The 24,471-nt window shown below is 34.9% G+C and overlaps 1 protein-coding gene across 1 annotated transcript in view; it reads right to left on the reverse strand.

Annotated features, from left to right (window-relative positions):
• RhoGAP19D (Rho GTPase activating protein at 19D) overlaps positions 1-24,471 on the reverse strand; it is a 636,771-nt gene that overhangs the window by 23,966 nt on the left and 588,334 nt on the right. The window contains exons 16-22 of the mRNA XM_071589802.1: positions 17,099-17,440; positions 15,474-15,735; positions 13,267-13,424; positions 12,060-12,224; positions 10,010-10,168; positions 9,453-9,668; positions 8,937-9,075 (exon numbers count right to left, since the gene is read on the reverse strand). Of these exons, the coding sequence (XP_071445903.1) occupies positions 8,937-9,075; positions 9,453-9,668; positions 10,010-10,168; positions 12,060-12,224; positions 13,267-13,424; positions 15,474-15,735; positions 17,099-17,440 (1,441 nt within the window). The remainder of the gene's footprint in view (positions 1-8,936; positions 9,076-9,452; positions 9,669-10,009; positions 10,169-12,059; positions 12,225-13,266; positions 13,425-15,473; positions 15,736-17,098; positions 17,441-24,471) is intronic.

Consider the following 24,471-nt stretch of genomic DNA (forward strand, 5'->3'; position numbering starts at 1 on the left):
ATGAAATACTTCATCATCCACAGCTTCAGAACCCAGGGTAAGCCTAGGCTTCCTCTATTATATACTTCCATTTCAATATTCTTCTTGCCTTCTCCATCCATCTCACAAATTCCATTGCCCTCAGATTTTCTTCGATATCCTGCAGCCATAATTTCTGTGTTCTTCCTCCCCTACAAACCATTTCATCTTGCTATCAAGTAGTCTTTTGGGTATTCTGTATTCATCCATTCTTTGCATGTGGCCCAGCCGCAATGACATGGAAAGCCTAACTATATCTTCCCCTCCTAATACCGTATTTTCCCATCGATAACACGCACCCAGAACTTTTTGGTTATCATGAATTTATACAGACACCATGAGCCCAGGGCTTCATAGTTATCTCGAATGCATATAGATACCGTGCATCTGTACGTACATATATATATATGAGTATAAAAATTATATGTAGTGTGTGTAAAAATACGTCTATATCCACGCACTAATAGATGGTAACAGCCATTGAATGCATGAAATCATAATTGCCCGTGGCTATCTACCACAAGTATACACAATATTGGAGCAAGGTGATTGAAATTAATTCCAAACAATGGAATGATCAACAAAAAAATAATATTTACAAGCCAACACAATATGCTGCCTTATTGCTTTTTTGCTATGATTCGTAAGTCAAAACGAGACATAGGTTTGTGTGCCCTTTCAGTTGCTATATACATTACCTTTCAGCAAACCAAATATAAAAAAATAACAAAATGAATGAAATTGAATGTTCTTATTTCTTTGCTTTATAAGTATCGGCTTTTAGCTGTTCTAGATACCCTCCAAGTTCTATGAAAGTGCCGCATGGTGATCTACATGGTGATTGTTTCAAACCTGAATTGACTTAAGCTTTGTAATTGAGAATTTTCTCAGGAAATTTTCCCATGGAGAAGAAAATCATATACAGCGATGTTTAAGCTAGAAGTCATCAACTACGCGAAAGAAAAAGGCAATCGCGAGGCTAATAGGATTTATCCATTTATAAATCTATATATCTAGTTGGGAAAAGTCGATGATGTCTGGTATGAAAGACTACACAAATTCGGGAAGGATTAAAATAGTGCCTAATGAAAAAATAAGTCGGTAGATCCTGGAAAGTTGACAGAGTGTGACGGTGACTTGTGTACAAAATAGATTTGAAAAAGCTTACAGCAATATTTGAACACCTGGGCTAAAAGATGAGGAAGAGTGGGGAATTCGGAAAATCAGTTCATCAATCAGGCCATCCCACATCTGTCGCACTGAATTGGAAATTCAGTGCGACAGATATGGGATGAAAATCAATATTAATAAAACAAAGGTTATGCGATTTTCCAGAAAGAAAAAGGCTACGCTAAACGTTAAAATTGGAGGGCAAAAACTAGAGCAGGTAGAACAGTTTACGTATCTCGGAAGTGTTTTTGACCAACACGGTCAAAGTAGTAGGGACGTAAGGAGAAGAATTGCGCTAGGCAAAGAGGCTTTCACGAGGAGGAGGGAGTTGATGACGGGGACTTTGAGTAAGGATGTTAAGAAAAGACTCGTAAAAACTTTGATATGGAGCGTAGCTATGTACGGCATAGAAACGTGGTAATTGAAGCAGGAGGATAGACATAGATTGGAGGCTTTTGAAATGTGGGTGTAGAGAAGAGAGGAGAAAACAAATGAGGAAGTACTTGGTACAGTGGGCGAAGAGAGGGGTTTGTTGGGAGAAATCCTTTGCAGGCAGGAAAAATGGATGAAGGGCATAATGATCGGTAGTGGGATTTTGAAGACAGTAATAGAGTGGAGAATGTTACGCAAACAAGGAAAGGGCAGGAACAGGATGGGGATGTTATATGGGATGAAGGGAGGAAGGAAGTACTCAGAGATGAAGAGGGACCTGATGTAGACTAGGTTGCTGGATTGTGTTTTGCTAGGAGTGACAAAATATTTATTTGGTAGTTGTGTCCATCCAAAAACCTACCTTAACCAGTAGATTACCTAATAATAATAATAAAAATAAAATGTGCATCGTCATTTTTTTGATCATCTGAACATTTTTGTACAGATAACGCGAGCATTATTGATGGGAAAATATGGTTATTCATTATCCATCTCCCAGTTAATTCTGATTCTCCACATCTGTTCTTCTTCAACCAGGCCACAGATTTTATTTACCATTTGCCAGTAAAATGATGTCTTTCTGATGTTTTTCTTCATAATTCTTGGATAAGATCCATATCACTGCCCCAAATATTACAAAAGGAAATGAGGCTCTTATATATTTTCAATTTTATTTTCCTTGACAAGAGGTTTGATTGAAGGAGAGGAAAATTAGCATAATAGGCCTTATTGCCAGCCATCATTCTCTGATTGATCTAATTAGAAATCTTATTTCCATTATTTAGAACAACTCCAATATAAGTGAACTTATTAGAAACACATGTATACTAGTGAACACATAGTTCCTGATGATTACATTTTGCTTATATAAATTATCTATCAAAAAAGTGTACTTGATCACAAAATTCATAAATATGGACATTGATAACCGAGGTATAGGCATCCAATAAAGTCCGCCCCTATGAGTCAACAATGACAGTGGAATGTGTCCTACAAGCCTTATTGTCAGTTTTTTTTTGAATTAGCACAAATGGTTTTATTAAAAAATAATTGCAGCTTCAAAGAGAAATAAGTACCCAGGTACCTACCTACCTTAATCTAATAAGCAACAAGCATTATAAATGTGGGGGTAAAGGTGAAACTATACTGGAAAATTTTAAAACTTTATAACTACAACTAAATGAGGACATAGTTTTAATGTATCTAGATTTCCTGTTAACCAACTTAAAATGCATATTTTGCATGTATGTACAAAGTAAATACATGTAAAATAAACACAGTGACGCAAGTACTCAATTTCAAATTAGAAAAAGGAAGAATAGGTGGCAGAGTGCAAAATACAGAGATGTAATGATTTCATTTTGGCATAAGTAATAATTTCAAAACTATTCATAAATTCTGCAAAACAACTCTCATCACATCAGGTAAACCTAAAGATTACCTAGATATTTCATTAACTCAGACAGAAGCACTAATAGCAGTCTCATTCCAGATCAAAATATCACATTACAAGCTGCGAAATTATACACATCTGTAAGTGAAATGCTGTAATTATGATGGGAGATTCAAAATGATATTTCAACATTTCATGCAAATATCTAGTACATATCATTAAACACACATAGCTATCAAGAAATGAGTATGGTTAGCCTTATTAAAAACTGTTAAAACAAAACAATTACATTTTACTTTTCAATTGAGGACACATTTTTCAGAACTTAGACAACCAAGCTGAAGACATTTTATTATTATTCCCAGAGCAAAATTAAAGAAAAATTTGATGCTAAACAACATATTATGATAAAAATGGTGAAAATTGAAAAAGGCAAATGTGTATGAATAAACAATATTTAACCAATAACACATTTAAAACTTTTGACACCAAGGAAAATCATTATATAAATCCAAGTAACTGTCCCAAATCAGGGAATGCACTCAATTTACAGCACCATTCTGCCATGTGTAAAATTTTAAATTGTAATTTTTAATGCAAAAGTGGCAAGTCTTATGACATTATATGAAGCCTTTGTCAGAAAAAGATGTGAATCACAAGACATTCAATAAAGAAATTAAGTATGTGATTAGAGTTAAGTATGTACTCTAGAAAATATATGCATCAGTTAGTTTATATAGTCATTTGTATTCTCAATTGATAATGTAATGACTATAACACACTTTGCAATCAACACTTTTTTCTCCTTTTTACAACTGACAGTTTATGAAACACCCAAAGCAATAATATACAGTTGGTCCCTGCTTTACAATATTTATCATTACACCGAACTGATTGTATGGTAAAAATATTATAACATGAACTCAATAATACACACATTCCTGGCCATGACTTCTGGAAGATCTATTGGATTATTAATGAATCTGTATTTGAACTGTGATGTATGTCAATTTAATGAGGTATGCACAATTTTTGGCAATTATGGAGTGCAGAAAAATCAGTCAGAGCACTCAACAACATAATGGTGCAAAATTGTATAAGAAGAATACAATCAAAATGAGAGTTTTCAATTGGCAAGTTAGCTATGAGCTTTTTGTCATAGCAATTAAATTCATATAATGATACAACATAAACCCACTGCAAACTTGAAACCAATAGTTACATTAATTTATATTTACTATAAAAGTCTTTTAATCAATGTAAATGCTTATTTTGCATGAATTCTGTAGATTACCTTTAACTATCAACAAAATATGTGAATTATAATCATGATTTTTATGCTTCCAAACATGTGCAAATGGTGCAAATTTGAACAAGGATTCAGATAACATAAAAATTATACTTTAAATCACTGGATGGAATATATTAATAAGCATTGGTAATTCAATGTACCATGGGCAAGGATGATTCAGTTATAATTTTTGTTCTGGGAAAAAGGATTATTTATGACTTATTAACATTAATAGAGATTAAAAACATGTTTAAAGGCACATCTTACATTGGATTGTGACAATCAAAGGCTTGATTTAAAAAATCTATGGAGATTAATTTCAGTTAATATATTTCATGCATTCACTGATGTGGGACTTTCCAAGAAGTTTTTGCCAAATAGACATCTATGTGACTGGTCGGAACTCAGTTAAACTTAGGGGATGCCATGCTTTGTTACTAAATTTATTCAGTTATGAAATTTGCATTCAATAAAAAAGAAATAAATAAGTCGCTAAAAATACTATAGACTTGGTTAAATTTTGCTATCTCAACATTCAACAACAATTTTCCTAACTATACTCTAGTGGCTTAAAGAGTATTTCAGATAGAGTATTAGATGTTAGTCTGTAAAATTTTTTTGATTTTATCCCAAAAACATTTATCATTGACAATGCCATGCATAAACCATGGGTTAGGCAAAATAGCTGTTAATGCAAATGAAAGACAAGAATTCTAGGACTTCTATCAAAGTGTGCATTACACTTTTACTAGTTTGTCCTTCAAGACTTACAACTGCTTTGCAAGGGGTAGAAATGATCACTGAAGTGATATATTTTAGGTGTAAATAGTGTATAGGTACCCTTCTAATATGATTTGATAGCTCATCATGATTATGGCCAATGATGGTCCCGGTATGAAGTTAAAACAAATGCAGATGTAAGTTCAACATGTATGCAGATGTTTTTCTGGTTACAAAAATCAAATTTGAAGGTTTAAATACCCTGCATGATCCCTGTCTACTCAAAGGCATTTTTTGTCATGATTCAACCAGATGAGTACAGTCAAGAGTTTGAAGACCTGAAGCCCAAAATTTGGGACACTTCAAGACCAGAATCAGCAATAATTACTATATTTAGATTTAGTCAAAGTAATGCCTATTGTATAAATGTAGTACTCATATCAAAGTGTGAATATATCATGCTTAGCTTGCCATTGAACCTTGAAACTTCTGCTACTGCACACACCTCCACTTCAGTCTATTTTTCAAGGAAGTCCAAATGTACTAGAGTTGTGTCATGAGAACAAGTTTGGCAATGTTCTTAATGAATAAGAAGATGCCAGAACTGATACAGTGGCACTAATTTTTTCTGATTCCAAGATTGAGCGATTTCCGCTAAGAATATATTTATTTTTACTTGTTTCTATATCTTCATTATCAATAAGATTAGATGCTAGCTTGCATCATTGGCCATCAACAACCTGTCTGCCTAGAAATATTCTCACCTGGACGAAAACTGAGGTTCCTTTTGCAATCACTCATTATTCATTCATTTATGATCACCATATATATTGGCAGAATTGATGCAAAGAGCCACGCCCTTTTATGTTTGCTACAGGGCCATGCCTGGAGAGCTTTGTTGAATTTGTTAGCAGGAGAATCAGAATGGTAAGAAAGTGCATTGGCACATACAAAGTGAGAAACAGAATGTACCAAGAGTAATCCTGATTAATCCTCTGCAAAATCATCCCATGATTTTCTTTACGAGTTCTTTAGGAGGACTTTAAGAGGATTTCACAGGTGACTTGAATAAAAAGTTTAAGTCAAGAACTTCTGGGGTTGACTTTTTAAGTTGCGACCAGACTCAACATTTAGGTTGGACGCCTTGGCTCTTGAAGGGTGTCCAAACTCATTAGGCAGCGAGAAGGCCCAAATTTAGGCACCTATTCAGGCCCCCAGATTTATGTCACAAGAAGTGTATCCTAAATATGCCATATTGCAACCCCATAATTCTAAGTGCTAAAAGCAAGAAAAATAGTCTAAGAATAATCGCCATGGCATCTCGGTATGAATGTAGTTTAATTCTTATACTAAATTTATTTTTTCAAGTTATCAGATACAGAAATTTGGAATGTAGAGGTAGGAACATTTCTTTGTTTGGTGCTTCATTTAATGCAATGTTCTTAGTACATTGCATTTGTCATCATGCTTGTATCCATGCCTCGTTTTTGTGCTTGTTAAATCTTATTTTGGTATATAATCATTACGGAAAATAATCTTCAAGCGTAATGTTCTGATTGGAGTGTGTAAGCATTTAGTAATACCCTTAGTAAAAATATAGCTATCTGCATGAATCCAACGGTGTAATCACAGGTCAAACCTTCACCATAGGAGTCACAGTTTCACTATGAAAATGAATACGAAACTGGTACAATAAATCACCCAAGCTACAGATTAAAAGATAAAAATGGAAAACTTGAATAAAAGATTACTGCATGAATTGTGAAGTGAACTCAGAATTACACATAAAACCATTATGTGATTTTGCAACTGGCAACAAATGTTTGCAGAAGCTACCTCAAATATCGAAATATTTACACTAAAACATAATCTGTTTATTCTTTATTCTTAGCTATATAGACGGCAGCACTTCTGCGTAGGGTGTCCAAACTCAAGCTGCCTCCTCTTTAGGCGCCTGACATACAGGCACCTTAAAGCATGCTGGCTAATGCCTAACGAGCCTGGCTGCAGCTTTAGTCACTCCCTAACACATTTACTAAACATGAAATATTTATGTCCTGTGTTATGCACAGATATGTGAACATCATTCGACAGTTTTAATGACCTAGGTGACTTGATGGAGAATTCAATTCACAGAGCAGATTCAATGGCTCTGGAGAGATTTGAGACTTTCTTCATTGTATTCAAAAGAAAAATTACATAGGTATTTAATAATCTGCAAATATAATTTAGGATCCAAAAACAGATGGCCACCAAAAATCAACAAATTAAGACCCCTTTTGAAGTCAATCAATAAAATTTAGGTTCTGTATGCATGCACTTGGAAATAAAAATTATCTTTCAGTGGCTTAAAAAGATGTAAGCCAAAAATTGTTATATCACATTTGTCACTGTGGTGAAAGTTCTAATTTCACCCCATATTAATTTCATTCATGATTATTGCAGCATTAAACTCCAAAGAAATATTTCATACTCAAACCAAGTGTTATTTGGTAAAAATTGTAATATTTTTATTTGATTTTCCCTAAATCTAAAAAATAATTAGGCGTTTTCAATTTATCAGAATGGAATGAATACCCAATAGAATGTAATAAATTTTCACTAAAGCATATGCTATTTTCAGAAAACTTATGTCAATTACACGGTTACTTGTTCTGAATGTTAGGCACCAAACTAATTCAATGAACTGTTATGGTGCAAGTTATTGTAGATGTGACAATTTAGGTCAGTGGTATTTTATCATAACATATTATTCTGTAAGAAGTAATGAAAATTTAAAGCAGCTGAAGAGTACTTCTTAATAGCTAAGTACTTGATGAACTCAATTGGAAAATTAGGGATCTGTATTTGAATCATGACCAACTTAAATGATTTTTTTCTCAGTCAATTCATTTTTTTTCACTGTCATATGAATTGAATGAAAATATGTACAATTGAATAGAAACGATTTTACAGCAATTATAATTCTGCCGGATTCATAATGAAGAGAAGCCTGTTTCCTGTTTATGATGTATTATAGATTTCTAACTTTTGCTGGAATCTGCTTCCATATAACTTTTCGCTATGAATAAAGTTCCAATGCATTGAAAAAGTACCACCATGTGCAAGGTAATACATAGAAACTAATTAAGCCCCTGGCTCCCATATCATTATTTCAGTCCACTAATTTTCCTAAGACAAAGAAACAAACTTATCTGACGAAAATTAATGGAAAGAAATTAATGCTTTGGTAGCCATAAGCTTAATTATTTTGTATTTATTACTATGCGCATGATGCTATTTTTTCAATGCATTATAACCTTCTTCATCATAAATTATACATAAATCTCATTTTTAGAATTAAAGGTCAACTTGGAATTGAAGTAAATATGAAACCACCTACAGTTGAGAATATTTATTCATATGTTGCTAGATTGAGTGAACTGACTCACCCTTCTTGCAGATAAATGACAATTCCTCAACTACAATATTATTAACTAATTTTTCATTATGGTACACAAATCTCAGTTGCTACATATGACAATAAACGGAAGTCTCCAGATAGAAGTCAAATTTTGATTAAGAATATGTATACCCACAGATGCTGTCAAAACTGATCACAGAATGAAATAACAGAAAATGCAAAACATTTTAAGATGGCGTTATTTAATTGTTTTGAACAAGCAATGGCACCTCCAGTCTAGTACTTCGGTTCCAACAGTCAGTCACAAGAGAGTGTCAACACCAGAGGGAGATGCAAGCATTGGCTAGAGCAAGACAGAGAAAGACAGTCTGGGCAGGGTGAGAGAGCTGACTGGGAGGATACTTTAAGGTCAGGGGTTAGGTGTGGGTAAAGGTGGGTGGGTTACAACCTTGGGCGAGTGTTAATGGGACAGTACGTTAAAATTTATATCTTCTAACTGTTTTTCTTACCTTCAACTTTCTGTATGTTGTTTAGCAAGAGATTTTGGTTAGCTCCAGAGGCATCACTACTCTCCCCTACCTCCGCACAAATATCAAAAGGAATGGTGCTCAGATCATCAATGTCCTCATCAGAGAAAAACCAATCAACCTGGAAATAAAAAGCAGCTTTATGTAAAGAAAAAATACTTGATATTTAAAATGAATAGAAGAAAATAATGCATTTCATACACCACAGATCATTTTCTCTCTGAAAGCAGATCTACAAAACTAAAATAATTGCCATCCTATGCGGTATTTGGAAAAATAAACCTCGATGTTATAAGTATTTCAAACTTCAGATCATAATCATTCTTTTATGATACAAGATCATATTTAAAATCCAGCTGCACTTAATGGGACAACCTAACCTCATAAATTAATATTTATCACTAAGGATCTGCAAGCACATAAACATAACATAACATCTGTCATTCACTTTTACTTCAAAATCACACAGCCTAAAGCACAAACATAGTTGAAACTTACATGACTGATTAAGGTCTCCACAATTCTACACTGGTGGGACATATCAGTGACCATTGTCACCATGTTGTCATTGGCAGTTCTAACCAGGGTAGGTCCAAATACAATGGCAAGGTTGCGGGCTTCCATCTTATTAACATGACAATGTGATACAACCTTCTTCAGATGAAAAAGAAGGTACTTCAGAGTCTCAAAATGATGATCAGGAAGTTCATGCACCTGGAAAATACACTTGCCTTCAGAATCAAGCTAATTCAACTCATGGAATAAATACACAAAATTATAAAATCTTTACACATAGTCTACATTAAACAAGCAACATTAGGTTGGCCTAGTCAGTGTGTATGTGGTTTAGATTAATTTGGTATATGAAGCAATCTAGCCAGAGTTTTGGTAAGAGATTTGACTCAGTCTACTTCAAAAGTCAATCTCATACAAAAACTAAAATTTTAAATTTCAACTTTTATAGAGATGACTCTGCAAATCCTCCATTCTAAAACTAAACAACAGCCACAAAACCATTCATTATGCAAAATGTATAATGAAAATTGCATTATTACCAGTTTTCTGATAGTTGCTATTCTTCTCTCCGGGCCCTCAATTTTGTCTGATTCAATAAATAAAGGATAAAGTTCTGATGTGAGGAGGGAATCAGGCAACTTTCTGAAGAAGAGTTTAAGGAGACTGGATATCACATTTACATCATTCCATCGTGCATCCTGAAAATATAATTACATTACTAAGCCATGTATAATGATGCTAATATATTACATAATTATCAATGATTTTATTCATTAATATTAAAAATAAAGACAACCTGATAGAGGTCAATGAATACAGAAAGGTACCTCTTAATTTATTCTATGGGAAAATAATCTCATTGAAGTTACTCCTTATCTAACCTTTGCAGGCCCAGGCTCCTGAGTGGGTAAACTGGATATATTATTGATTGACTACACCAACTCTTAGAAATAAATATTCAAGACATCCCATACCTGTAAAGCCTCTGAATAGAGAGACAAGATAGCTACACACTAACTAAATATATGAGTTGCTCTTGCATTGACAAATCGTCCTATCCTTTTCATAATTACCTTTCAGTTATTTATTTTATATTTTTCATTCAAGAAAATAATTTAACTACATACAGCTAATTTTCTTGGATGATGTTTATCACAATTATGTGTATTTTGCTCTTCATGAAGACTTGAGTGTGATGGTTTTAAGTAAAAATTTGAAAGCAAATAATATGCATAAGGTTGGTTTGAAAGGTGAGGGTAGATCTCACCTAGTACTAAGCTTAATGGCATGGGAAATGTCTCCATCAGGGTAAGGGGCAGCTCCTTTCTTTGTGCTGCTATTATTTCTCAGGAAGGTCTGGTACCAAAAAATTATATAGCTTGGGTGAAGCTGAAAATGCCCAGAGGTGTCCCTGAGAATCAAACCCAGGCCCTCCGATCAATAGTCCGACGCTCTACCTAGTGGACTACCACATCCATTCTAAGCTACACATTAATCAAGCTAATTCATTTTAATAGGTAAAATAAATATTTATTCAATAGTCTACCCATTCTTAATTCCACCTTTAATGATTAAAATGTCCATCTGAATCAAGACACTAACCAAATTTTTCTTATATTCAACTCATACCAGGGATTTTAGAGATTAATGAATACACAACCTTCTTCCTGTTCCCTTTTGGAGTACACTCAAAATCAAAATAAGCTCTATTTTCAGGAAACTTACAACCATTTTTGCTGCCTTATATAAAACACTTAATTAAAAAAAATATATATTTGACATCCATCTCCCATGCATTCAATCCATAAATACAGTTGACAGCCCCAGTGACATTATACATATTTTTTTAACACCATTATTTATTTCAAACCAGCCACTCGAGGTGTAAATGTATAATGAACATACCTACCCCCAAGAAACAATGGAAAGATGAAATAGCCAAGGCCTTAAACTTACAGTTTATGGCCGTTGCTATTTCGTTTTTCCACAATCATTCAAGGTGTCACCATGTACTCTTACAATTTATCTACTTTTTCATAAACTGGCTTTTCAGCACTCAACAACTGTATTTGTCAAACATTGAACAACCATCTTCTACTAACACTGTAAAATATCTTGGTCAAATCAAAAATTGGTATATTAAGTACTTATTGCTCTATGATTACCTACATTTCATCTTATTCTATTTCCCTTCCCTTAAATGTGCCATCAATAGCAACAGAGATATTGATTGAAAAATCCCTCCTGATTAAATAAAAAATCAAATAAAATTCCAAATATAATAACTTATTTCCTTCATAAACTGTAAAAAATATCACTAATATGTTGAGATTATTTGCCAGAAAAAAACGAGAAAGATAGGAAATTCTTACATGGTTATTTCCTTTACTTACACAGACTAGCTCAATAAAAAATTGAATTTAACACTGTAGATTCATCACAATGAATAAAACATAACTCCATTCTATTATTAATTACAGGCTAGCACAAATTCCTTTCACAATGATCCTCAGATAAAAAGTTTTAACTGTGAAACAATTTTTCTTTAACCAATTTCAAGGATCATGGGCCATTTAAAGAGGAACTTACCTGCATATTAATACAATCAAAACCACGATTAACTCCCTCAGTCAACGAAGCTACAGCAGCTGTATTTCCAGGTACTCGGTAGATGCCTATTATATCTAGACCACGAGCTTCGACAATACTGGTACAAAGTTCCACCAACAAAGGAACATATTCACAGAAGGTTGACTGTAAAAAACAAAATTTCCTTTTATGTAGAGCTAACTTATTTCAATTCATGATAATGTAATTACAAAACAGCATGTAAGCCTCCATTAAAAATCATCATTTAACCTATTTCAAGCTCTTCCTGAAAATCTTACATGCAAGAATTTCAGAATGAACAAACATTCATGATTTTTGGTGAACTAAAAAATAAGACAAAATTAGCAATTTCTATGATGTCCAAAATGAAATGCAAACAACATATATTTTCTGTGTATAGAATTTTCACTAACTTTGCAGATGATAAACAGGAGAAAAAGAATAGAAAGAGAAAAAATTGATACAAAAACATTTCAAAATGATATCTAATGAAACTTGATTATATTTCCAAAATAAATCATCTGTTATCTAGAGTTGTGGGCTAAGGGTTCATAAGTAATTTTTGAATTTTCAAAGAGAACATATAATGAGTTAAACAAAGGCTAATAAATGTTTATCTGATTAACAAACCTTATGGCTTTGACCATAATAACTGTGGCATTATACCTGTATTTAATACAATACAAACCATGGAAGTTTAATGTTGACACAGCGAGAATAATATTGGCTTGCACTACAATGAAGATGTAAACTGACTTCAGGAGAGAGTAATTGAAGGAACCCTTTTCCCTTTGCCCAATTTGTGCCAACAACAGAAAGAAAAATCATTTACAATAATTTAATATTCCAGAAAACAAAGTGGTATCGGACACAAATAAAGATCAAATACACACATTTATAACTGAAGGTAAAACAACCTCTAGTGCCACAAGCCATCGTGGTAACTTACAGGGGGGGCTGTAGATGTAGATCCTTGCTATGTGCAAATTTTTCTTTTGGCTCATGCCCCTCCACTTTATGGTGGATTATTTACTTCAGTGAAGTTATAATTGAATGATTACATTATATAACTATATTTCATGTATTTCATTAGGTAATGTCTAATTATTTCTGCCAGCAAAAGAAAATAAAAACAAACTTTCCATAAAAGGAGAAACAATAATAGCAGTGAAGTAAACCATCATACCTGTGGACAGTCTTCTAATGGAATTCCAATAGTAACTCCTTCAGGGCGAGGAGTGGTGGGGGAACTTGGAGAGGAAGCCCCTCCTCCCTGTTGAATACGACGAAACTGCTTGGCAACTCGACCCTTCCAAGTCTTGGACTTAGGTGATGGAAGTTGATCTGAAAGAATGCAAGGTGCAAATCATTCCCATCCTATAGTCAAGAGTGAAAACTTTCTCTAAGTTCTCCCTTGAGAAATACCCTTCAGCCACGTTACATCTTTAGTCATTGTAAATTTCACAAACTTGAAACCAACTATCAATGCTCAGTTTCAAGGGTTAGAACCTTAAACATGCAGGTTCATTGTAACATGAATAATCAGGTAACATGTTAGTGCCATGATTGTCATCATTAATTTGTAAATTCAATTGAATATCAGAGAGTAATCACTACACTTATGAAATGCATAGAGGATAAATTATGAACCTAAATTATTAGTGTAGATTACAATTTAAATATGCAATTATTTACACTTCTTGCACATTTATAATGACTGAGAAATACTTTCACAGTACATTTGTAGAAGGTCATTTTTGTTGTGTCATTTGTATTCTATTTTCTCCACCAAATACTCACTATCGCTGAATTCACTGAATTTGCCAGGCAAGCAAAAGTGAAAGTACAAGCGATGGCTTCGTGAGAAAGGAGAAAAAGAAAAACTAGAGGAAATCAGTGTGCAATAATGACTGAGCGCTGATTTATGCGAGGTTTCCCTGAAATCTAAAGTGATGTAGTAACCTCAGGAAAATGATATCACTAAGACTGATGGAGACATATGAGAGCATGTCTCTCTTCTTTGTGGCCTTCTTTGATGCTTCCTGATGTACTTGTATCCTCAAATTTGCCAAATAATTTAATAATTAGTGGAAAATCAATGTGAAATCATACAAGAAATTATCCCAGAACTCATCATGAGCTTCTTTACACATAAATTCTATTACATTTCTATATTAACATTTCCTACTGTTCATCATCTCCAATGAAGGAGAGATAGGAAAAATCATGCAGCTAAGCAAAGCAATAAATTCCCTAGCTCTGACATTCATTTATAAATATTCATCTAACAATCCTAGGTTTATATTCTTTTGAATCTAATTGGTTTTTGAAATGTCAATCAAATGAACATTTTTACTGTTTGAATTCTATGGAAAGATGCTAGTTTTATCACTCGTAGTCAGCTGGAATTTGGCAAACATCACCTGGTTATAAGAATTCCATATCTCAATGATTGCAAGTAAAAATTTTTTTTGCAAAAATTCAGCATTAATTAATCTACAAAAGAGAGAGTAGATTTTTTTCAAATGTGGAGCTGAAACTGGGCAGAGAGATTTTTATGCAAATGATTTTTAGGACAAATATGGGAGTGCAATTTGGGCAACTTTTTATATATTTATGTTCATATTTTGAAGCCTTGTATTTTAGTTAAATGACCCTAAGCTGAAATTCAGACAATACAACTTCTGACATTAACCAACCATACTTTCACTTACATGCTGCTGAATTATTGAAAAAGCTGCTAAACTGAATCTTTATATCTGCCTCACAGGACAGGATATTTCCACTAAAAAACTTCTTGCCTTCCTATCAACTGGATAATCACTGTATACATGTATACATTGCTATCACTGTTTCAGTTTTTCCCCTGCGGATGTCTGAAAACACCATGTACTTGCACTCACTTGTACCACCTTTTTACAGTGGCTTCTATTTACCTCAAAATTTGAAAATATTTAGCCCATATATTTCTATTATTAAGGTCAACAACCTATTTAAAGTCACCTCAGGATATATTTCCACTCATATTTTTCATTATGATGAATGCCATTAACAAAGACTAAAATAGCAATTCTCTTATAGTCTTAAAAGCAAACTCTCCTACTTTACATAAAAACTTAAATGATTCAAATTGATTATTTTGAAACATTTGGACTGAGACATTTTACCATAGTATTTTGATTGGCATTAGGATGTTGAAGACTGTGCAAGAGGGAAGGTAATTAGGCAAATGAGGTATGGTGAGGAAAAGATATGTTGGATAGAATGAAGGGAGGAAAGAATTACGTAGAAATTAAGTAGGGTTAATTTAGTGTGAGCAGAGGCAAAGATTTGTATTGTTGTTCAGTCTGTGTCCAACAAAAACCTACCAAATAATAAATAAGTCAAACTAACCTCCTTGACTGGATTTTCTTGTTTTATTAACAGGTGACTGACCAGTTGGAGATCGATTCCGGAAAGAGGTGAGTTTCCTGATTCCTTTATGTGCAGGGAGTGGAGAGAGCCTATTTGTGTAAAGAGCAGCAGATGCAGCAGTTGAGGAACTAGAGCATGCAAGATTGGATCCAACTGGTTGTGCACTGTTCAAACCCTGCCCGCTGCTGTTGAGAGAACCTGGAGCCGCAGATGAACCATTTGGAGTGGCATCCGCTGAACTCTGAAAATACAGGGTAAAGTAACATTGTCAAAATTGTAGATCTAGAAACCACTCAACATCACACCTCCTTATTCATGTGCATCATACTCAATAATAAATGCAGAATTTAGTACATCTGTGAGAAAATAAATGTTTCAAACAATGTTTTAAATGAAATTTCAAAAATGTAATTCATAAGTATACTATATTTAATTATGCATATGAGACACTTATCCGTCTAAAAGGCATTCTTAAATAACTAACAGCTTAGTGAATTTCCATCTATTAATTTGAAAAATTATCTTCTACTGCATGAAACTCATATGCGATGCTTAGTATATGGCTAAATATGCTACTTAAACATACACATAGTAATTTTTTTTAGAGTTGATTGTTTACCATGGGTGGTTAATGGGGTGATATTTTCAAAGTGTACTAAAGACTATTTCATTAATTCCAAGATACTGCCGAAGGTGCCACAACAGTAACTTTTAACGGAGACATTCGATTATATACATTTCAATGCAACAATTTCATTGTGTAAAAATCATTTGCTTTGACCAGGATTTAAACCCAGATCCCTCGATATCACGACTATGAATGCCTGTGGCATTGCATGTACGTTGTTATAATTGTCCCATAGCAAACTGAGTAAGATAATGTAAAATCAACTTCTTAAAAATTCATCTCAGAAAAAAAATTCATGTTCCTAAATAATGTGACAAGCATGCAAAACTAGAAAATATTAGTAAAAAATAATGAATGAGAATACACATATAAACTTTAACAATCATTATAAAAAATTATTCTTTTCCGATATGTATGACAAACTGTGCAGAAATGTGAAGACTTTTTTGTCCCACTCAAAATTTTTCCCAGCATACCAAAGAGGTGAATTTAATTACAATACATGCAAGTTTCCACACGGGACCATTTAATTAAGTTTATTTGCCTGGACCCAACACTTCTGCATTGAACAGAATATAAACACATCTAAACTTGAAATAAAACTCATTTAATAACAACAATCAATTGATCAAGTGACAGAAGACATGCTAAATATGACACTGTAATATTATTTCAAATTTGGCACAACTGGAAATAAAGATGTAAGAAAGAAGAAAGGGTACATAAAAATTCAAGATTGGCATATTCTTAATGATCCTATGCCATGAAATGTAATTAGTTTTCTGAGCAAAATAGTCATTTTTCCAATCGCTAATACAATTAATTGCACCTAGCTGAACACCCAAAATCAGAAAGGGTTATCAAAAAATCAAGAGGTAATATTTTAAATCAGGCTCTTAAGTGACTGCACTGCACAAATATTCATTCATTGATACTCTAAATAGCATCTAAAGGATAATACAGATATTTTTCTCACCTCTTTCTCTGAAGGACCTAACTGAGGAGACCCTTCAGGTCGACAGCCACTTTCTTGAAGAGCCCGAATCCATTGCAACATGTCCATTGAGTCCTCTGCCTGCAGGAGGAGCTCTGAGGAATGTGTTCCAGGCCCACCAGGACCAGCACTTAATCGGAAAACATGTTTCCTTTTTGTGTAGTCACCAGCCACGTCCACCACACCATTACGCACATCTACTACCTCCTCTGAAGAAGAGGAACTTGATGATGTAATGGTACCAGTTGTAGTTGAGGCTGATGTTAAGGTGGCCACACTTCCAGTTGTAGATGATGACGACTGTCCCAGCATCATTCCAGGAGTCTAGAAAATGATTATATATTGCGTGATGAAAATGGCTAAACAGTTTTGGGACATAAAAGTGTTTCATTTTTTAACTTAATGTGAAAAAAATACTTGGTAAGTGAATACATTTTTTCATCCATCAACACCAACTTTAAATCCAGAAAATGTCTAAATTCCATGAAAAAGAAAATATCACTGAATAAATAAACAGTATTTTTTACGCATTTTATTTGTGCGAAAATATACCAAGTTTATTTATTCAGTGATCATGAATTTCCAAAAAGCAGAGCCTCAAACCATCAAATTCATCAAAAAGAAAATACCCATAATTTTATTCCCTCTTACATCACCAAACTTAAATCCTCTGAAATATTCTAATTGGAACTTGTGGACAGTGTGAATTATTCCATAATTGCTATCAATTATAAAACTTTTATTGGTTATTTATCTATGATTGAATGTATATTTGGCATAATAACCCTCATTCAATTGCTCTTTGAAACTCTGTAGAAATAGTTCAACTGCAAGCGCAGGAAAAATATTGTAGACGATGTGTAGATGTGTAAGAAATTAATTATTTTCTGACTATACTTCTTTAAGACAATGTAAAGCCATCATTAAATCAATTTAAAAAGAAGAAACAAGAAAAAAGCACATATCTCATATACTGAAAGGCTAACATTACAAAATTAATTCATGAAAAACAGTCTCTATGTTATCTACAAACCTCTAAATTAATAAATCTCTTTGTGGACCACACTTGCCCTCCTCAGTAATTAGCACCTACAATATATATGTGAGAAGACTAATGAATGAATGTCATTTAAATATTTATATGGATATGACACAATTTTACTGGTTGCTCAAACTTCAATTTTATAATTCACTAGCTTAAACTACCCTTATTTTTCCTTTATTTCATTTTCTTCATTAAATCTGACTACAGTGTACTGGTCTCACCTAGGCCTGCGGAAAGCTCAAATTTGAACACCCTGAGAGATGTAAATTCAATATTGCATTCCTGAATGGGGATTATCGAATATCGTATATTTTAAATGAACATCCTATTAATACATGATGTATTACATTATATATCTACACAGAAGATTGGTATTGATTGAGAAATTGAATGCATATTACCTACAGAAGTCACCACACATCACACATATCTTCCACATACAGCCTTATCACTAAGTGAAGTCTGGTAAGGGCTAAGAGACGAGGCACACCCCATGAGTGGGGAGAATAGCCTGTTTAACTATATTCAGCACAAGACTATTTTGGGCATTTCTTTTCCTGCATGTAATGTACATATTCTGTGAAATAATGAAAGGAATTTGCTAACTTGTTTAGAAACCAAAACACTATGATACCATACATGCCATTCAAGATGCCCCTGAAATTTCTTCACTAAGTGTGTGAAATACTACATACACTACAGAGATACCATTTGCCTGGATGGAGGACTAGGAAATCTACTGGGAAACAAAAAAATAGAGCGAGCTACATAAGATAATCACTTATTTATATATTGAAATTACTTTTTCAGAGGTTGCCAGTGGATGAATAATGTATGATGTGCAATCGCTACAGCTGCTTAAAGGTTGTATAGGCCATAAGAATCTCATCTTCACAGTGTACAGAACTTATGAGTTATTTTATTGACTGTATTTTCCACATGGGAGCCAAAAATATTTTACATATAACAATAACAATGAATATAGTCGTTGCTAAGTAAACAGATATTTCAGCACCAATTGAATTTCTCTCCATTTGTTGGCTCTTCACTGCGTTCGTTGAAATTTTTAACACCAGTTTAGAGTAAACAAGACGGATAACCCTATCTATATAGACGTGTGAGCTATTGGCGGTGAACGTGGCGGATAACCATCTCGGTAGTGCTTGGAAGAGAGTCATGCGAGAAAGAGCCAATCAGGAAGCACCTATTTCGCGGCTCACCCTACATAAAGTGGCCAAAACATCAAACCCCCATCGCTACATTCATTGTACAACTTTGAACTTGTTCCTAAAACGGGGATTCTGGATCGTCATTATTATTGTCTATTATTATTACTCTCATTCTTCTGCGCCTGTTACAATCGCGGAATAAAAACCTTTTAAACTGACCTTCAATCCGACACATTCGACCGGAAGTTGGTTGGAACACCAGTGAAACTGCTGTCAACAATATCATCGTACGCGGTGAAGAGCCGAAAAATGGAGAGACATTATCCGGTAAACGCCACGAAAATCAAATAACCATGATATTTGAGTACCATTCAGTAAGTTTGATAAGTAAGTTGTCACGGTGGTCTAAGTAATCCATTGTGACATTTCGCATCGTGTGGCCATGGAGAAAAATGCATCGCCATCGCAGGGACGAATGTCACATTGGCGCTCGTCAAGAGATAGAGACCGCAATGTGGACACACACCAACCATCGCGCAAGATAGTGAACGATGCACAGTCAAAAAAATGAAATATCTGATTAAATTACATAATGTTTCATAGATTTTTCTGGTAATAAGAGGCAAAATTTCTCCAGAGCTGAAAATGAAGTTTTCAGGAACTACAAAAGTAACGTTTACGGGGTTATTATTCACGAAAAGTTGATATTCAACGGAATAGTCCATTGCATTCACAGGAAATACATAGGTTTCACCTAAATATCCGCGGCATAGTCATTAATCACTAAATACGCCAATTGTATAACACTCCCCGTGGCAAGAGTTAAACGTCCAGTTTCTTTGGAGCCCAAAAGAAAAAAAACTAAACTGAGACATTACATTAACCGGCGATTTCTTCCGGCCCAGGTTAACTTCGAAGTATTTGTGCAAATGGAGCGAGCTGCGTACCAGTATAATTCATCTGTACCGCCAGCCACATTGAAAGAATCTTTCTCGCATGTAACTTAAGGGTACATAAGTTATGCAATTCACACTTTCTAATTTTATAATAAGCGGTGCATGAATGCGTACACATTTTCCTGAAAACACGTAAAAAAAGAAGTCGGCCTTGAACCACTTCCAAATATAATTTCCCTAAATTAATGAGATAACAGTCAATTGTGAGAAATGTGCACACCTTTTCCGTAGATGAAATGAAAGCCAAGGAAGAAAAACACCCAAAGCAATTAACTTGAAATATCACTAAACTGAACGAAATATATGCGCCCCGAACACATCGTCCTCGGCATGTGTTTTTGGAATCAGTATCTACTAACCATCAACAGAAGAGGTTGAAAACTGTTTACTAGCATTTGAATCAATAAATGCAGGCTTACTTTACATTTAACTGATGTTAACATATTTCAAATTCCTGTTATAACGAGGGAGTACGTAGAGATACTTCAACTACCAAAAATGTTCCCTTATAGTATGGAAAGGTGGAGTAGATTCTGCACTTGAGAAAAGTACCAGATTTCTTACGTCTACAAACGAGGGAATTAGCTGCGAAAGATATATGCTAAGAGATAATCCTACAGAGTCTTGGCAATCGTGCCGCGATGGCTAGAAAGCGTGGCTAATTCACGGACGAAATTACTGAAAGTAAAGGTGATACAATAGATTTTTTCCCGCTAGATAAATGCAACGGGAAGCCCTCAATCAGTGGGTGTCCCGCCGGGGCAGTAAGTAGAAATCCCGTTTACCATTAACCGTTAAGACAATAAAGGGAAAATAGAAGTAAAACTGGCAATGTTAAGCGAAAGAGAGATTCATCGGTGTGCAAGAATTTTCTTTTGTAAAAACAGTACGAAAACCACAAACTAAGGCGTATTATCTCATCAATAGTTTTCAGATTGACTTGGGACACTAATTGTAGAGAGATCCTATATGAAGGTGCAGGACGTGCGAAAGTGCGTATTCAACAAAGGCGACTATCTCAGCCTTGGCTAATTGACGCCCTTCCGCGGAGAAGAACTCTGATCCGAAAATGGGATTGAAAATTATTTTTGGAAAACGCCAACGGCCCGTGACTTCACTGGGTTGAGAGGTTGCTAACTGATAACTTGGGGATAAATCAGCGAGCGTTATTCCCTAAAAAACATCGAAGGTGAGGGCATGTGGGGCAAAGGGACTCGCATCGTGAGAGAAACGAATTTTGGATGTAGGTGAATCCAAGGAAGCGCCTCTGCCGCCCGCCCTTGTTCTACCAGTGGAACGTAACTCATCTGCAGGGAACCGTGACACTTAACACGCTGACACGGAGATGAAAGAATAACTTTCCAACTTCAAGATATTAAAAAATTAAAAAATGGGCGGTGAAGGGGTCTTGGCTGAGTCTTTCGACAGCCAAAATATTTTTGAATTTGCTTCCTTTCCCTGGAAAGGAACCTTATGTTGGGCAAGCTTACCGAAAGATTCCTTTTCAATTCACTCGCGTGCGACCGATAAAAGCATATGGACTCCGAATAAAAATACACTTTTTAACGAGTGATGAAAACTTACACCACGACATATACTATATCTCAGCTAAGGGACGAGGAAGTCCTTCCTCTTTGTCTGGAAAGAAGCTTCGATGAAAACGGTTACTTCTCTAAGCCCATCGAAGTCACCACCGATTAATAATTTGAAGGAGAGTTTCAATTATCTGCCACTGTTTATTAACTTCAAAAAACTCGCGGAAATCCATAAAGTGGAGAATAGAATGCCTTTTTGTAATAAAAAATGAATCAATGGAAAATAAGAAATATCAACATAGAATTAACAGAAGAGTGACAGATTAAAATACTGCGGCCAATTAAGTCATTCGTACACTTCTGAGGTAGACAGTCATTGGCGGTTGGATGTTGATGAAATCTTTAATTCAACTTTCATGGCTTCACTGATGTTCGTAACCACATCGACTTCTAGACACGAAATTTTTGCATATGCTGAGAAGTACAAAGTGCCTCAATTAGTGCAATTTACTCGGGTCGTAGAGTATAAGAGTATTACTAGAGTTACTTTGCATGGCATTAGGATACTTGGACGGAAAAACCTACTGCTACAAGTGACCAGCTACTGTTTCTTCAATTATGAAGGCATTAAAAGAAAGGAAAATCCTCGATTCGCACCAATTATTTCAGAGTTCACGCGGATAAATACAAATTACTGATGCAAATGAAAAAGAAAGTCATGAAAGAACAGGTAGTCGGCAAATGGAAATGCAAAAGCCAAAACATGTTCTTGTACTAAATTGCACCGGGGATATGATACGACGAGAAAGGAAAAGCTTTACGCGCTAATTCCGGACTATAAGCGATAAAATCAAGACGAAGAAACTCACAAATGAGGCTTTCGGAGTCTCTAAATCGGCACTCGACCACAGCTTTTAGATTGGTGATTGTGGAGAAACGTCTTGTTACCAGAAGGGGAGCTGGACGATATTCTTTACTTTATGAAGTAGACCAATGTTGGCATGAACTTTAAATTAGGACATTACTACATTTCAAGAACATTCCCGCAACTACGGCAATATTTAACAACAAACATATCACTCTTGTCGGATGATTTTACTTGAAATGGTAGTACCACGTGCATTCCTCTGGAGGCCGATAAGTAGTTACTAGTTCATTGTACGTCGAATTTTTTTTCCTGTAGTTGGGTCACAGGTATAATGCGTGAATTTGTTTTTGGCCTGTGAAAGCCTGGTGTAGATACCTTTCATATCAGTCGAAGGAGAGTAAAAAAATTTAAGAGGTAGTGAGATGAGATTTCAGACTTTCAGTTGGAAATAACATGATTCAACTGACACTTATTCATGTGGGGTAGGAAATGTGGGAATCAAGGCATATTATAGCAACGAACAATAAAGGAAAAATTACTATTAACACATCATATAGAGACGGAAAAAGGAAAGAAGATTCGATTCAGAAAAGCAACCATTCTTAATTTCACGTTCAATGATTTTTAATACATTTAATATTTCCTCAAAGATACACCACACACCTAAAATTTGTACTATTCTCAAATTGTGGCAGCTAATTATAAGAAAGGAAAAAATTCCTGTACTGTTTCCGTCATTCTTCGAATCCATGCTGTATTAATCCCAGAGAAGTTGTGTCTGATGAATATTACTGGATTAGAGATGGATGAATGGAGACTTTGGATGGTTTTAGAATCTGATGCAGAGCCAAAAGCCGATCGTAGTAACCACCCAGGCGCAACTACAATCTGATATCCATTACGAACAGAATTTATTTAATGTTGCAACGCGTTCCACCGACTTACAGCATCATCAGGTACAATTGTATTGACATACATCACAGGCATTGTAGTAGGATTGGTCATGTTGGAAGAAAGGAGGGATGGTAGGTTGAAGGTGGTGGTCGGAGTTATTTTGGTTAAGGGAAGAGGCGGTTATACCATGTCTATGAATTGGCATGGGGATCTCTGTCCTGAGCGTAAATATGCCTGTGCTGTACGCCTACCTGATAATGATGCAAGTCTGTGAAACGCGTTTTACCGTAAAATAAATTCTTTGGAAAAGTAAAAATTCTTTTAGCATGGATACTAAATACTTCCAAGCAGTGAAGCCTGAAGCCGAAGAGTATATTCAAGTTATAGGGTTAGGGTTATAGGGTTATAACAATTAAACGTCAATTACCCAATTCGCGGAAAATAGACTCTAAGAAGGTTCATAAATTGGATTTCACAAGTTTAGAGTAAGAGAGCGAAGGAATGCGCTAGCCCTTGAAAAAATATATCGGGCTACTCTATCATCGTTGATGGAGGTGAGGGAGCGTACGGTAATTAGCTCCATCTAGATTGGTGGGCGATTGGTGCCAGGTGCATGGAGGTGGGAAGAAGGCACGCTCTTCTGACGGACGGTTAACAGTAGGTGAAGCGATCACCATAAGATTAAAGACGGGCACGGAATATTGCTAACTATCTAGTCGCCCCAGGAATAGTCTCGGTAGGGGAAGCTGTTTTCTCAAAGAATACCAGAACGGCAAGGATACCGTAGTTGAAATAATGGATCATGGATACTAAGTGGATTTGGCTCCAATTCCAGAAAAATTTCCTAATCCCGAGGTTTACCGGTAAACCATATCAACCCGAAGGTCG

This window comes from Hetaerina americana, unplaced genomic scaffold (genome assembly GCF_022747635.1).
Source record: "Hetaerina americana unplaced genomic scaffold, ioHetAmer1.1.p SCAF_4, whole genome shotgun sequence".
Taxonomy (NCBI): Eukaryota; Metazoa; Arthropoda; class Insecta; order Odonata; family Calopterygidae; genus Hetaerina; species Hetaerina americana.